The 17,348-nt window shown below is 46.1% G+C and overlaps 1 protein-coding gene and 1 long non-coding RNA gene across 3 annotated transcripts in view; both read right to left on the minus strand.

The window, feature by feature from the left end:
* The window catches only part of SNX8 (sorting nexin 8), a 42,359-nt gene extending 26,014 nt beyond the window's left edge, over nucleotides 1-16,345 (minus strand). For both annotated transcript variants that reach the window (XR_014557788.1, XM_083711663.1), the window contains exon 1: nucleotides 16,203-16,345. Coding sequence is in view for 1 of the 2 variants with exons in the window: in XM_083711663.1 (XP_083567789.1) it covers nucleotides 16,203-16,254 (52 nt within the window). In the remaining variant the exon portion in view is untranslated. The remainder of the gene's footprint in view (nucleotides 1-16,202) is intronic.
* Nucleotides 1-17,348, minus strand: part of LOC310831366 — a 136,652-nt gene that overhangs the window by 26,014 nt on the left and 93,290 nt on the right. The window lies entirely within an intron of this gene.

Raw genomic sequence — 17,348 nt, forward strand, 5'->3', positions numbered from 1 at the left:
ATAAAAAGGTTCAATAAAATGAAAGCAGGTTGTCTAAGGAGAGAAGCTTTTACAAGTGACCTAGCACCCAACTCTGGTGCATCGGAGAAGGCAGGTGTTTCTGTGACTCAGGGGCCACCACGGTGAATGCACTTGCTCTGCTGTGGAGTGTTGCTAGTTTCAACCTCCTTTTTAAAAGGTTGTTTCTTATTGCAGGAGAATCCCTGGAATGCAAGGTCTCCCTTCAGGAACCCTGTGTCAATGGAGCACAGCGGATGTTTTGCCTTTCAGACAGAGCACAGGCTTATTCCTGATTCTGAAGTCCCTGTATCCAGCAATGCAGACCAGGAGAGCAACTCGCAAGCTACTGGCTAAATGTGCCTTCCAATGTCAAGCCCAGATACAAAAGATGGGTATATGGGCAAACAGCATCCGTGCAGTGAATTTGAGCCATGATATACGGGGGGGGGGGGGAGTAAGGGGACCTTGCCAGACAAGGGATCCTACTGTATTTTCCCCCCAAACTTTCTGCAGAACACCAAACAAGCATAGCAAAGTTTCAGAGGCAGTGAAAAGGAGTGAAGCTATTCGAATCCTGTAAGATCATCACTAGTTAGTCTCCTTATGCTGTAAAAAATGAAGGCTGGCAGAGTTAAGGAAAGCTGTAACGGGGATGGGGAACACTGGTCTAGTCCTCTTTATCTAGCCCTAAGATTCTTCCTAGGCTGCACCCCCTCCCCTGACCTCTCTCTTTCCCAAGGCCATATCCCTTCACACCAGGCATAGGCAAACTCGGCCCTCCAGATGTTTTGGGACTACAACTCCCATCATCCCTAACAGGACCAGTAATCAGGGATGATGGGAGTTGTAGTCCCAAAACATCTGGACGGCCGAGTTTGCCTGTGCCTGCTTCACACTCTCCTCGAATGCCTCTGCATATGCCCTTGGACTCCGACAATGTTTACTGTTTCCGACAGCCGTATTCCAGCTACGTCCGGTAAGTTCTGGACATAAAAGGTAAAGGTAAAGGTACCCCTGCCCGTACGGGCCAGTCTTGACAGACTCTGGGGTTGTGCGCCCATCTCACTTAAGAGGCCAGGGGCCAGCGCTGTCCGGAGACACTTCCGGGTCACGTGGCCAGCGTGACATCGCTGCTCTGGCGAGCCAGAGCCGCACACGGAAACGCCGTTTACCTTTCCGCTGGTAAGCGGTCCCTATTTATCTACTTGCACCCGGAGGTGCTTTCGAACTGCTAGGTTGGCAGGCGCTGGGACCGAGCAGCGGGAGCGCACCCCGCCACAGGGATTCGAACCGCCGACCTTTCGATCGGCAAGTCCTAGGCGCTGAGGCTTTAACCCACAGCGCCACCTGCGTCCCTAAGTTCTGGACATATGTCACCCCTAATTAACATTCATTGACCCTCCCCCTTTTGCATCTGGCCACGCCAACCCCTGGCATGTGGCCCCTGGGTGGTTGCCCAGATGAGCGTGCAGCCCTTGGCCGGAAAAAGGTTTCCCACCCCTAGTGTAAACATCGGACTTCTCACTCACACAGCCAGAACTCTTAGGCACTGCACCAGGCCACCGGTACAATTTAAGGCTTCGTGCTCTCCATACATACACCATCTTCAGAAAGTCACAACTGCAAAGCTATATTGCTTCTATGTTCAGCCTGCATTGTTCAGGATGCTGATCGGGCAAGCTGTAAGCAAGGAGCCCTTCCGGACAGAAAGCAAATGTATTCAACGCCACATCGAGATTCCTGGAAGTTATCAGAGTCCTGGAATAATGGCAAGTGAAGTGATGAACTGAGCACACTGCAACTCAAAGCTGATAGCAATGCCTCTCAAATCTCCCAAGATCTCCAGTCCTTGTTCTTCCACCTACATGACAGGTGGCACAAATGAGTTGGCCTAGCAAAGGTGCAAGGGGGAAAGGAAAGGGTAAGGCAACGTCCGGCACAGATTCGTGCTTCTGCAGCAAAGGGGGACACATACACCCCAACAGGTAGTCTTTATTTGTGTTCCTCCCCAATACTGTTCTCACAAAATTACTATCACTGCGTAGAGCCCCAATTTCTCACAGCCATTTCATTTTGCTTGTGACTCATTCATACTGTTGCATGTCACCCCGATCTCTGAGCAGGGCAAGATTCCAGGGGTTCCAGGCAATTGCCCAGGGTTTGTTTTCTTTTGGAGATGAGGCACAGCCGAGATGATGATGATAAATAATAATAATAATAATAATAATAATAATAATAAAATAAAAATAAAAAAAAATTATTTATATCCCGCCCTCCCCAGCCAAAGCCGGGCTCAGAGCGGCTAACAACAAGATGGTGGTGACTTTATGATATAAGTTTATTTACACTTACAGTCATACCTTGGGTTAAAGTTGCGTTCCGTGGCGACCCGGAAGTAACGGAATGGGTGACTTCAGGTTTCGCCACTCGCACATGCGCAGATGCTCAAAATGACGTCACACGCATGCGCAGAAGCGGCGGATCACGACCCACGCAGACGCGGGTTCTGCTCAGGATGCGAACGGGGCATCCATAGGTACCACTGCATATACAACATGAGCCTACAATGGAGAGGTTCACAGCATTAACACCCTGAAGGGGTCTTGCTTCTCTCATAGGAACAGCCTCGGATTCAAACAGAAATCAAACATTGCTCTCTGACTCTCTCCCCAGCTTGCTGCTTTGCCTCTAGTTGACACCACAGCCCCAAAACCCTACTCTGAATTCTAGCTTTTGTCCTTCTCACTGTCTGCAAGTCAAGGGAGGGCTCCCCCCATTTGTCATCTGACACAGTGCTCCCTTTCCTTTGTTATCTTAATGGCCCATCACCCAGGCGGGTGGTAGCTAGCCTGGCTTGATCAGATGTTAACACTTGCTGGATCCACGGACCAGAGATGCATTTGCAATATGCCTTTCCTTTAGAAAAACCCCAAGCAACAACCAGTGTGGTGTAGTGGTTAAGAGCGGTAGTCTCGTAATCTGGGGAACCGGGTTCGAGTCTCCGCTCCTCCACATGCAGCTGCTGGGTGACCTTGGGCCAGTCACACTACTTTGAAGTCTCTCAGCCCCACTCACCTCACAGAGTGTTTGTTGTGGGGAAGGAAGGGAAAGGAGAATGTTAGCCGCTTTGAGACTCCTTAAAAGGGAGTGAAAGGCGGGATATCAAATCCAAACTCTTCTTCTTCTTCTTCTCCCAAGCAACAACTCTTCGTGCCTCCCAAACGTTAAAACCTTAATTCTCCTTCAGCTTCAAACATGCCTAAGAAATGCAAGCTTACTTAGATACTTGTGGTTTTGTCTTCTTCCACAACCCTGAGCTTTTCTGCTCCACCCAAATGCTTTTCCTCATCACACCCAATCTGCCTCTCCTGCTCGTGACCCTCAGGCCATCTTCCAAGGCATGCCATCAGATTCATCCAGTGATGATACATAAGCCACTCAGGTAGGAGAAGTTCTCACATGAACAGGTACTGGATGCCTTGATCTATTAACACTCTCGCACCTTGAATCAGGGTGGATTTGATTTTAATCAAATCTATTTAAATCACTAGTCAGTAAGACTTGATTTAAATCTTTTTTTTTTTTTTTTACAGAAAGATTCATTCTTGCTGGTGAAATCTTAATATTTACAACCAGATGAAGTTTTCATTTTTGGAATAATAAATTTTCAGAGTACGGTAGTTCATATCAAAATTACTGAACTGGTTATACTATTAGAAATACATAGATAATTATGGAATCATTGTTAGGTTTAATAAGTTAACTGTTTATATTCGGACAACTTTTCTGCTGCACTTTATTGGAAGGAGAAAAATCATTTCCTTAGTAACAATTTAAACAATTTATTTAACTGAAACAATAACATTATAGGATATGTATCCATGTTTGTTAACTGACGTGGTTGAACAACTTTTTCAAACAAAAAAGAAAAAACCTTAAGGGTTTTAGCACACATGAAAAACTTAAAACAAATCCTTATTTCCTGATGAAATAGCCTTTGGACTATAATGTAACCTAAATAGAAAACTATCTTTGGAAAGATTTTTCCTCCAAAAGCATTTGATTTTAAAAATCAAATTTAAATTGAAAAAAATCTGATTTAAATTTTTAAAAATCCTATTTAATTAAAAAAAATTCTGATTTTTTTTTTTAAATCATTCATTTTTATCCACCCTGCCTTGAAGCTGAATACGGCATTGTATGCAAAGAAGGAGAGTGTACTTCAATCTATCGATAACATCTATTACTTACAGCACCCCAGGAAGCTGCCATATACAGAAGGCAAAGCACCAGCCCATCTAACTGTCTCTGACTGACTGGCAGCAGCTGTCCAGGGTTTCAGACAGGGCATTCCCAGACCACCTAGAGATGCCAGGGGGTTGAACTTGGGACCTTCTGCCCACAAAGCAAATGCCTTCACCCCTGGGCTATGCCTCGACAAAGCCAAGATTGATGGGCACCCTCACCACCCTCGCCAAATACAACTGCTCCGACATATTGTCACAAGAGGAACTGACACATCCTTTCTTCTGAGCAACTGATGCTTTTGTTCATAGAAATGTTGCGGCCCCTCTACTTTTGCCAACGTATTATCAGGTCTTGATAGTGCACATATCTATTAATTTGTTGAAGCAGATTTGTCACCAATTACACAAATGTTAATCAAATAATTGGACTGATTTTTTTGGTCTGTGAATTAATCAATGGCACAATTCAATGTGTAGTCAGACCCAAGTTCTACCATGTTTGATGGGGCTTGCTCCCACAGAGGTGCACGCAGGATTGCAACCCAAAGAACTGCACGAATTTGCTCACAAGAAAAACAAAAGCTGTGAGGAAGAAAAAAAGCCAACCTTTGCTTTTAGCTGAAGCACAGCTCTTTTTACAGTAACGATGCCCTAAGAAACAGCATTCCCATTCTCTCTCACTCACAGAAGAGCTCTTAAGATGGGACTTCACACCTGCAATTTTTCTAAGCATTTTTTAAAGTATGTTCTACTGATCTATTAATTGGAAGCAGCTTCTGATTTGAAAGTTATGTTTTTAATCCATTTATCTAACTGATTTAGGTTACAACCCGATAACCAATGAAGAAATTAGGACGTGCTTTTGAATAATCTTATTATTATTATTATTATTATTATTATTTATACCTCGTCCATCTGGCTGGGTCTCCCCAACAGAATATTAAAAACACGATAAAACATCAAACATTAAAAACTTCCCTAAGGGCTGCCTTCAGATATCTTCTAAAAGTCAGATACAGTAGTTGTTTTTTCCCTTGACATCTGATGGGAGGGCTTTCCATAGGGAGGGGGCCACTACCAAGAAGGCCCTTTGCCTGGTTCCCTGTAACCTCACTTCTCACAGGGAGAGAACTGCCAGAAGGCCCTCAGAGCTGGACCTCAGTGTCTGGGCTGAACGATGGGAGTGGAGACGCTCCTTCAGATACAGTGGTGCCTCACAAGACGAAATTAATTCGTTCCGCAAGTTTTTTCTTCTTGCGAGTTTTTCGTCTTGCGAAGCATGGTTTCCCATAGGAATGCATTGAAAATCAATCAATGCGTTCCTATGGAGACCGTCCGGGGACAGAGGGGAAGTGCCGCGCGCCTTCCCCTCTGTCCCCGGACCTGTTTTAAAGCAAGGGAAGGGGCAGCGGGGAGAATCGCTTCTCCCCGTTGCCGCCCCTTGGTTCAAAAGGGGTCCGGGGAGAGAGGGGAAGGCGCGTGCGCCTTCCCCTCTGTCCCCTCTTTTGAAGCAAGGGGCGGAGGGGAGAAGATCGCTTCTCCCCGTTGCCGCCCCTTGCTTTAAACAGGTCCAGCAACAGAGGGGAAGGCGCACGCGCTGTCCCCGGAGATTGCGGGGCTGGCAATGGGGAGAAGCGATCTTCTCCCCGCCGCCCCTTGCTTCAAAAGAGGTCCGGGGACAGCGGGGAAGACGCGCTGCGCTTCCCCGCTATCCCCGGAGCTTGCGGGGCAAGCTTCGTTTTGCGAAGCAAGCCCATAGGGAAATGCGTCTTGCGAAGCGGCTAAGAAAACGAAAAGCTCCTTCGTCTAGCGAGTTTTTCGTCTTCTGAGGCGTTCGTCTTGTGGGGCACCACTGTATACTGTGCCGTTTAGGGCTTTAAAGGTCAGCACCAACACCAAGTACTGGTTTTCATGTCAACTCAACATTTCATTCCTAGCTAAAAGGCAGGGAAATCACCAGCTCAATGGTCAGGCCCACACCAGTGCATTTCTGCTATGAAGTTCTTTTAACACTTGCTGCCATTTACCAAAAAACACACACACCAAAAAAAACCTGACACCATATTTTCACCTTTCAGTATTTTTCTGGCACAGGCATATCACCTAAATACACATCCATCCTTGTTTGTCCAAAGCTAGATAAGAAGTGAATCTAACTGGAAGCCGTTCAAAGAAATAATGTAGTTTTATCTACTACCTGGGCAGCTTTCTTCCACTGCACTGTGAGCCTCATCAGCATTAGATAGCTAATAAACAACAGAATGGTTGTTAAAGATTAGATATGCCTGCAAAAGAAAGAGAGTGAGTGCACTTTAAATCTGTCCTGCTGGCTCTAGAATACAGAAAATGCTGAGATAATGAAGCATAATACCAGCTGCCAGGCGGATCATATGACTCTAAGCAGTCTTTCCTTTTGAATGCTCATGTCCAGAACTGTTATCTGTACTTGGGAGTCTTCAATATCAAGGCCAAGTTTACATAGGCCACAACGGGGGGGGGGGGGGACAGAAATAAATAAACAAGTTGCCTCTTCATTATTACATCAAATATTTACTATATCCGGCGGTACAGTTCCTAGTACAAAGTCATTGAGTATGAAGTTCAGGCTTTGATGCCAAGACTAATCCCTTTGCCAAGTACACAACTCACAAAGCAGCCCCTCAAGGGAGTCAATTGACGTGTTGTGGAATAACATCAAGAGAAGTCCACTGCCAGGGAATGAATGGCAAGTCTGGAGGACAATGTCCTCTGAAGCTCTTCAGAAGCACATCTATCATCCGGCTGGCAAAGATCAGTGGCGAACAAACCCGGGATCACCAGCCAAGAAGACCAGGATGGACAGTGCTCTCAGACCATTGGTATGAACTGTTGTTTCCAAAACCAGGCAGAGTTATTTATTTAAGTTGCAAAAACCTCAATGAACTGGATGACATACAACTGCTTCCTTCTGAAAAGCACTATCTCCATGTGAGCACATCGCAGGCTGCATGTACTTTGACTGGCGCAATGGCAGGCCCCTTTCATTTTTGGAGACCTTGGACAACACGGCCGTTGTGTTAAAACACAACGCTACTCAGCACCTCCTATGGCCAAAGGAATCGTCGCACAATAGATGTCACACAATAATCACACAATGCAATTAATTGTAACGCAAATATATACACACTAGTGAAACTGTGGCTTGCATTTTCCATTTCAAGCAATTATAAATAAATAGAGCTGTGAATGGTTCTTGTGGAGCTATTGATGGAATTCACGATGACTGAAGCCAAGAGAGGAAGCGAGTGAAATCAAGATAATCCTAGTCAGAGCACGTTCTTGTTCCAACACTACGCTTTATACTTATCTTCTACAAGCACATATATCTTGTGAGAGCTGCTCTGGAAGCTTCAAAGGTCAGGCCTATGTCTGACTTTTCTGACAGTTTTATACTTGTTTCTGCGCACATGCCTTCCTAGTTATTTATTTGTAAGAGTATTTCCAAACCGCCAGCTCATTCAAACAGTGTCATGGTAGTAGACAATAAAATAAAAACAGGCAAATACAAAACATCGCACCCCAAACAGCCCTACGTTTCCTGCTGTCTATCTTTGTATTGCACAACTTTGAGAGGAGAAACACCAATGCCATACTCAAGAGGAGGTCAGGTTTCAATAAATCTTCACAATCCTGAGCCCTCCCTCCAAATCCAAACACCACCTTACCTTGAAGCTTATCCAAAGATTGCAGAAAACTAGGTTAAGAACTGTCATCTGCTGCCTACCAGATAAAATTGGCCTATAGCGCTACTGCTGGTGCAGACTTCAAAATCAACAGAAGACGTGAATAGCACCAACTCCTACTATCCCTGCTGCTGCCAACACCGCTCCTTTGATGCAATAATACAGGCATAGGCATATGCCTGCAATAATACATGGTGCAACATAAATTGATAGATCAATTTGGGAACACTAGGATCCCTTTGTGTGAGCCATCCCAGCGTGAAAAACAAACAAGAAAGTTGAGCAAGCATTTTCTTCCCCAAGACCAATCCTCTTCAGCATCCCATTTATCCAAAATGACTATGATATCAGTGCAATGACATTGTGCATAGACAACTACCTCGTCTACATGGTTTCCTAGTCAACGGCTTATTTTTCCTCCAAGCTGTCACTGTAATACATCCTTGCTCACCAGGCTTTTAGCCTCCACCCCAAACGTCTTCTTAAGCTCCTCAATGCCAAATAGGTTTTAGACCAATGCTGACCCAGACCGTTTTCCTCTCCCCATTCTTCTACCTCTATACCATCATGCAAAGCTTGGGATGAGTGTACAACTTTTGCTGCTTAATTCCAAGTCGGCTAACACAAAAATTTAAAAGAATCCTAAGGAGAACCCATTTACATTTATCCTGCTCTCAAGTGCTTAGCCAGAGTCATAAGGTTGTTTGGCATCTGTCTGTCTCGGGAGACAATGGAGGAGCGAACCTTCAGGGATGAAGTCAAACAGTTGAAGAGTTGCAGCACCTGCTGTGGCTTTAGAGACCAATATGGGAAAGACATGTTTTGTTGCAGCTGGGGCAGAGGAAGGTGTCCAGTTGTGTTGAAGCAGGGGTACTATGGCATTTCTTCTTTCTGCACTCCTCCCTGTGGTCATTTCTCCTCCAGTCACTGCTGTGGATACACAACCTGACCAACTGTCTCCGGGCACAGAGGTCATCTGCAAGGGATTTCCACATGGCAAGGTTAATGTGGCCAGCATTCATGTCATGATCTTTGTAACACAGAGTTGGTCTGCCGACAGGCCTAGTACCAAAAACCAGCTTCCCATAGAGCTGCCACCTTCCATTCTGTGAACATGACCTAGCCAGCGTAGACGTCACTGAGACAGGAGTGTGAACATGCTTGGATTGTGGGCTTGGGAAACAACATCTTTGTTTGAGATTCTGTCCTGCCATGTGATGCCCAAAATCTTCCTGGCACAGTGCGGGTGGAAGCCAAGGAGTCATACAGTAGTACAGTAATAAATGGGCCACTCAAAATATGATTAAAACAAACTGGCAGAATAATCAACTGCCATACATATTATATGTTCGAAATATTTTACAATGATACAATTAAAATCTACAGCAAGTTACTGAAAAAGTAAGATTCCTCCATTTATGATTTAGCTCAACAATTTAAAAGAATGAATGAATGTTCATATAAACAACGACCAAATTACACAGAAGCACAATTGTAAAAGCACACCATCATCACAAGCCTGAGTCAACCAAGACCTCTCAAAACTGCCCCATCTTGACCAAATGGTGACAAGATGGAGCCAAGTACACCCACCACCGAGGGAATTCTAATCCAATGGTGTCACAACGCAGAAGGCCCTGTCTTTCAGAGCTACCCACCAAGGCTCAATGAACAGGAGGATCAACAAATTTAGCTGTTGTTCATGATGCTGAGATACTTCATCCCCGTCGCATGCACGCCCCACAACAGTACACTGCTAGGCTGCATCAGTTTTATACACAATATTAAAAGGAAAAACTAATTTCAGTTATAAGGGAAAGCTAGTTTGGGTCAAGATGCTTTTGAGAAGCGTCACTCTGTTTTCCAGCTATCTGGCACAGAGCCTGACAGAACCTACGCAAGCATAAAAGCAAGCATAACACATAATTATCTTAGGGTTCGGGGTCCGGACAAAACTGTTTGTCTAAACGACTGCTGCTGCATTTCCCAAACTCTTTCCAAGACGCAAATATTCAAGGGTACCGTAAAATAGAAAATGGGCATCATAATAGCAACCTCAGCAAATCAACAATCCCAAAGAGCATGGGAAGTGGGGGGAATTCCTCAGGAAGCAATGTGACTAGTCCACCAGGAAGAACAGACAAGGTTTCATCCTTACTATCTCAAGCCGTGACCTATGGGGGGTGGGGACTCTGGGTCCAAATAATGCAGCGAGTCTAGATTTCCCCTTAGCAAAACCAGATGTTTCCCTGCCAATTTGGAGCCAAGGATCTGAACATAATAATGAAGGATCATTCATCAGCCTTTCCTTTCCTCCTTCTTCCCTATCTTATTCTAGAGATAGATTTCCAGCTCGTGACTTTCTATCTATTGACAGAGGCTATAATCAGGATTACATGGTGGTGAGTTCCAAAGAAATCAGCACAGTTTACTCTCAATTAAGTATTCACCAGATTATCATTTTTAAAATCCTGCTTCCTTTTAAAAAAAAGCTCTCAAAGCAACTTTCAACCAGAAGTAAACAATCCCGTAGGAAGATGTACAACTGTCCATCAATAACTTACTCCTATGAAAGGGTTAGGGGGTTTTGTGGGGGGGGTTCCCCCCCCGCCCCCCGGAAACCCCCAACCACATCAGCATTGCTAGAATTCACCAGAAGGCAAAACTACCGCCTACAAGTTTACATGGAGTTTCACTAAGTGACACATACTGTCTCACTTCTGCAATTCTTCACTTCCCCTCACGCCAGGAAAATCACACACTCCCTCTGCCAAAAACAACCTTCAATATGAAACAGCTGGATTATTCGGAATATTCTGTTTGGCCAAGCCATTTTTAATAGCCAATGTAGAAATCAAGACTAGGAAGACCTTGGTCCAATCTCATGACAGCCATAAATTAACTGGGTGGCCTTAAGCAACTCTCCTTCACTTCTATTTTCCACTTACAAATTTGCATCGTAAAATTGAACAGAGAGAATTGTTGCCAAGGATTCGGCATACAGATTGTGAAAACAGTTTAAGAAATTATAGCCAGTATGGCATAGTGCATAGAGTGCCGGATTAGGACTTGGAAGACTTGGGTTCAAATCCCTGCTGAAGTGAAGCTCACGCAGTCACATGCTAACCTCCTCCCACAGGGTTGCTGTGAGAATAAGAGGATGAGCAGAACCATGGATGCATCTCAGAAATCCTTGGAAGAAGGGTGGAACGACACAGTAACTTTACCAACTTCAACGTAATAATGAATGAAAAGGATGCAAATCCTTCCTTTAAGAAATGGTATTACACACTTAAAAAACGTAAAGGTGCCCCTGCCCGTATGGGCCAGTCTTGCCAGACTCTAGGATTGTGCGCTCATTTCACTCTAGAGGCTGGGAGCCAGCACTGTCCGCAGACACTTCCGGGTCACGTGGCCAGCTTGACGAAGCTGCTCTGGCGAACTGGCACCAGAACAGCACACGGAACGCCGTTTACCTTCCCGCTGGTAAGCGGTCCCTATTTATCTACTTGCACCCGGGGGTGCTTTCAAACTGCTAGGTTGGCAGGCGCTGGGACCGGACGACGGGAGCGCACCCCGCCGCGGGGATTCGAACCGCCGACCATGCAATCGGCAAGTCCTAGGCGCTGAGGTTTTACCCACAGCGCCACCCGCATCCCCTATTACACACTTACTAAGAAGTAAAACCCGCTGGACTCATTATGACTTCCTTTTGAGTAAGCAAGTATGCTTGGATTGCTCTGTCAGCATAGGATTGTGCCTGCATGATGCAAGATACTGGAAGCTGATTCATAGAGAGTCAGGAGGTAAGAAAAGATATGGATTTCAGCATACATGAGCAGAATATTATCTTTTGGTGCTGCGTGTATGGACATTAAAGGCCATTCAACAGATAGAGGGATGAATCTGTTTTACAAGAAATAAGCATTTCGAAACAATTCAAATCAAGAATTCCTTCTCTCTTCTAATTTCACACAAAAGGCGGGCAGAGCAATCAGTAAAACGCATCTGAAAATCATGTTGAGTCACTTGGGCTTGCATGCTGTTGAGCACACTTTCAGTGCTAGTTGCTCCATCCTCCTGGAACTTTCATATATTTTCCTCAAATGTATTTGCTAATGCTATTCTAGGCTGCATCAACCAAAGTATAGTGTCCAGATCAAGGGACGTTAGTACCACTATATTATGCCTTGGTCAGATGACACCTGGAATACTGTATCCAATTCTGGGTACCACCAGTGGCGTAGCGTGGGGGGTGCAGGGGGGGGCCGGCCGCACCGGGCACAACATCGGGGGGGGGCGCTCGCACTCGCAGCTCTCTGCCCCTACTAAAATCCACGGGTTAGGGGGCGCAAATTACTTGCCTTGCCCCGGGTGCTGACAACCCACGCTACGCCACTGGGTACCACAACTTAAGAGGGATGTGGACAAGGTGTGCAGAGGAGAGCAACCAAAATGATCAAGGGTCTGGAAACCAAGCCTTATAAGGAACGGTTGAGGGAGCTGGGTATGTTTAGCCTGGAAAAGAGGAGACTGAGAAGAGATACGATAGCCATCTTCAAATATCTCAAGGGCTGCCACATGGAAGAGGGAACAAGCTTGTTTTCTCCTACTCTGGAGGGTATGACTTGAACCCATGGCTTCAAGTTACAAGAAAGGAGATTCTGACTAAACATCAGCAGAAAGTTTCTGACAGTAAGAGCTGTTTGACAGTGGAACAGACTGTCTCAGGAAGTTGTGGACTCTCCTTCCTTGGAGATTTGTAATCAGAGGTTGGCTGGCCATTTGTCATGGATGCTTTAGCTGAGATTCCTGCATTGCAGGGGGTTGGACTAGATGGCCCAACTCTACAATTCTGTTATTTCCAGCCTTTGACCAAACAATTTTGGGGAACAAACATAGGATGCTGTCAGACCACATTGGTCCATCTAATTGAATATTGTCTATATTCAGCACCATTCTTCTAGAAAAAGAGGTGCCTGAACTCACCACGAATGCCTCCCTTGTTCTCTTATAATGGCAGTGGCGTCCACTTAGTTCCGGCAAGTTCCAGCTGGGGGGGGGGGAAGCCCCATCTATATTGACTGGCAGAGGCTTTCCGGCATTTCAAACAGCGAAATTTCCCAACCCTATCTGGAGATGCCAGGAACTGAACCTGGGACTTTCTGCATGCAAAACAAATGCTCTGCTAACAAGCTACACACCTTCTTCCTCCATCAATGACATCCATTTTCCTCAGCATATAAACATCTCAGTTATCTGACCTACGAAGCTGCAAAAGCATATTGCTAAGTAGGCTCCTAAGGCACATTTCATCACTTTGGTGCTAACAGAATAATATGTGCAGCTGAAGATACGGAAATTAGCGTAACGTAAAGGTAAAGGTACCCCTGCCCATACGGGCCAGTCTTGACAGACTCTGGGGTTGTGCGCCCATCTCACTCAAGAGGCCGGGGGCCAGCGCTGTCCGGAGACACTTCCGGGTCACGTGGCCAGCGTGACATCGCTGCTCTGGCCAGAGCCAGAGCCAGAGCCGCACACGGAAACGCCGTTTACCTTCCCGCTGGTAAGCGGTCCCTATTTATCTACTTGCACCCGGAGGTCCTTTCGAACTGCTAGGTTGGCAGGCGCTGGGACCGAGCAGCGGGAGCACACCCCGCCGCAGCGATTCGAACCGCCGACCTTTCGATTGGCAAGTCCTATGCACTGAGACTTTAACCCACAGCGCCACCTGCGTCCCCCCACAGCGCCGGCATTATTCACACAAGTGAACATTAAGCATTGTCAGGCGGCCTATAAAAACTGTACTGTTAAATGTTTATCTCAAAACCTGCTTGGGTTTTACCAGGCCTTTTCCATGAATGAAGCAGATTACAAAGACTTCCACATTTGCTAGAAATACTATTTCAAAAGAAGCAGCGTCAGATTCTACTTCCACATTAAGCAGAATAACTTTTTCAGAGGAACTATTGCTAAAAGACTGATTCCCACAGTACTGTAGTTATAGAAATACTACTAATTCAAATAAAATAATAAAAAATAACATAGAATCATAGAATCCTAGAGTTGGAAGAGACCACAAGGGCCATCGAGTCCAACCCCCTGCCAAGCAGGAAACACCATCAGAGCACTCCTGACCTATGGTTGTCAAGCCTCTGCTTAAAGACCTCCAAAGAAGGAGACTCCACCACACTCCTTGGCAGCAAATTCCACTGTCAAACAGCTCTTACTGTCAGGAAGTTCTTCCTAATGTTTAGGTGGAATCTTCTTTCTTGTAGTTTGGAACCATTGCTCTGTGTCCGCTTCTCTGGAGCAGCAGAAAACAACCTTTCTCCCTCCTCTATGTGACATCCTTTTATATATTTGAACATGGCTATCATATCACCCCTTAACCTCCTCTTCTCCAGGCTAAACATGCCCAGCTCCCTTAGCCGTTCCTCATAAGGCATCGTTTCCAGGCCTTTGACCATTTTGGTTGCCCTTCTCAGGACACGTTCCAGTTTGTCAGTGACCTTCTTGAACTGTGGTGCCCAGAACTGGACACAGTACTCCAGGTGAGGTCTGACCAGAGCAGAATAGAATCATAGAATAGAATCATAGAATAGAATCATAGAATCATAGAGTTGGAAGAGACCACAAGGGCCACCGAGTCCAACCCCCTGCCAAGCAGGAAACACCATCAGAGCACTCCTGACATATGGTTGTCAAACCTCTGCTTAAAGACCTCCAAAGAAGGAGACTCCACCATGACCTAAGCTATTTCAAAACAACTATTTCCCATGCCATAGTATAGAAATACTACGAAGTATCTTGTGGTACCTGTAGAAGAATGTACAGTATTACCGAACGAAGGCTAATTTGCTAGCCATAAGGTTAACACACAACTTCTTTTGCTGCAGCAAACTAATGTACACTTGCATAGCGGTAAACCCCATTGAACTCAGTGGGCCTGAGTAACCCTAAAAAGAAAGGATTGCTCTCAGAAGTTAAAGAAATAATATCGCAGAGAGGATAGCCACGTAGAAATAAAGTGACATATATAAATACTTCTATGTAGATTAATAACCACAACTGTTTCAAATAAACTATTCATAAACGACTATTTCCCACAGTAGCTTTAGGGGTTCTAAAATGTGAAACTGCCGCATGACAATACATAAAGGGGCTGAACTAAGACAAGAAAAATTTTTAGCATGGGTGCTCCTTGTCTTCCCAAGGCCATCAAGAACCGTTTATGAATTGCCACTGTTCCTTACATAATTCTCACAAGCAGTGCTTTTCTGCCCCCAATAGCATGTATAAATAATAATAATAATAATAATAATAATAATAATAATACGGTAATAATAATAATACGGTAATAATAATAATAATTCCAGTTACAGGTAGGTAGCCGTGTTGGTCTGCCATAGTCAAAACAAAATTCCTTCTAGTAGCACCTTAAAGACCAACTAAGTTAGTTCTTGGTATGAGCTTTCGTGTGCATGCACACTTCTTCAGATACGATATCTGAACAAATTAGCCTTTGTTCGGTAATACTGTACTGTATGGTATCTGAAGAAGTGTGCATGCACACGAAAGCTCATACCAAGAACTAACTTATTTGGTCTTTAAGGTGCTACTGGAAGGAATTTTTTAATTTTGTTTTAATAATAATAATGTATGCCGTCTTCCCCTTCCTGTAGTTTCCAGCAACTGGTCATTTCAGAAGCATCGCTGCCTCCAACTGTTCAGGCGGAGCAAAGCCATCCCGCCAGTAGCCACCCATCGCCCTCTCCTCTTCTTCCTCCGAGGAATTCGTCTACTCCCCTTTGAAAGGCACCCAAGTTGGGCGGCCGCCGCTGGCCCTGCGGGAGCGAGTTCCGCAGATTAACAAGGCACTGCGCGGAGGAAGAAAGGCTTCCTTTGCCCTCTTCTCCCGACTCCGCCAACTGCAAGGCTATATATCTCTATCTATATAATGCAAGGACTACCGCTGTACTTTCTCAGAGAGCGGCGAAAGCGCGGCGTGGAAATGCCGCGGAGGGCGCCCAGGGGTGGGGGCTTGTCGGCGAAGTAGGTGCCGGGGCGGCGGACGCCCTCACGAGGTCCTCCCGGTGCCTCAGCCCCTTCCCCGACAAGAGGTGCAGCCGCCGCCGCAATAATACCTCAGCGGTGCAGGAAAACAGGAAAGAGCTAACGGCCCGCGCTTGCCCCTCGCGCGGCCCTGGACTCCCCTCAGCGCAACTCGCACCTGAGGTCCCTCCGGCTGTCCCCGTTCCCGCGGCGGGCGGCTCCTCGTCCATGGCTCGCCTCCTTCTCTCTCAGCAGTCATGTGAGGAGGAGGAGGCGGCGGCGGCGGCCTCGGGACCCTTCCTGGCGCCCTCCCCTTCCTCCCGCCCGCCTTCGCTCCCCCTCGGCCGGGGAGGCGGCGCCGGGGCGGGCGAGAGGCTCGCTGGCTGCTGCTGCTGCCCGGGACGAGGCGAAGAGGAGCGCGCAGGGGAGAAGGGGCTGGTTGCTGCTGGAGCCGAGCCCCGCCGCGCCTTTTCCCGAGCCTGCGTTCAGACGTGCAGCGGGCCAGACGCGCGTCCGGGGGGTTCTGAAAACGGGAGCGGGGGGCTCGGTCCACTGCGGCGCGCAGGACTCCCTGCGGACGGAGAAAGAAGCAGCAGCAGTTGCTGCCCAGCTTCCTGGCCGGCGCACGTGTCGCACGTCCGAGAACAGCAGAGCATACTTTATTTATTGGATTGATTTATTCGGGGCTCAAAACAAAATAAAAAAATTCCTTCCAGTAGCACCTTAAAGACCAACTAAGTTAGTTCTTGGTATGAGCTTTCGTGTGCATGCACACTTCTTCAGATACATGTATATGTATGTATATATGTATCTGAAGAATGTGTATGTATGTATATATGTATCTGAAGAAGTGTGCATGCACACGAAAGCTCATACCAAGAACTAACTTAGTTGGTCTTTAAGGTGCTACTGGAAGGAATTTTTTTATTTTGTTTTGACTATGGCAGACCAACACGGCTACCTATCTGTTATTCGGCTACCTATCTGTTCGGGGCTGTTCTAGAAAAAGAGGTGCCGGAACTCACCATGAACGCCTCCCTTGTTCTCCGAGAATGGCAATGGTGCCCACCTGAGAGGTGCCGGGAAGGAGTTTTGGCAGGGGGGAAAATGCCTTAGGTTCATTAATTATATTTTTATGCCGCTTTTCATCCCAATGAATCCCAAAGCAGCTTACAAGGTTGCAGGGTTTTTTGCTGGGGCAATCAGAATAAGATCCACTATTTGACTATTGATTCAGAACCCTAAAATGTATTTTATACAATTTATTTTTTATTTCGATTCTTTTTATATCGTATTTTTGTTTTATTGCTATGACAGATGGCTG

This window comes from Podarcis gaigeae (assembly GCF_964106915.1).
Source record: "Podarcis gaigeae genome assembly, chromosome: 14".
NCBI lineage: Eukaryota > Metazoa > Chordata > Lepidosauria > Squamata > Lacertidae > Podarcis > Podarcis gaigeae.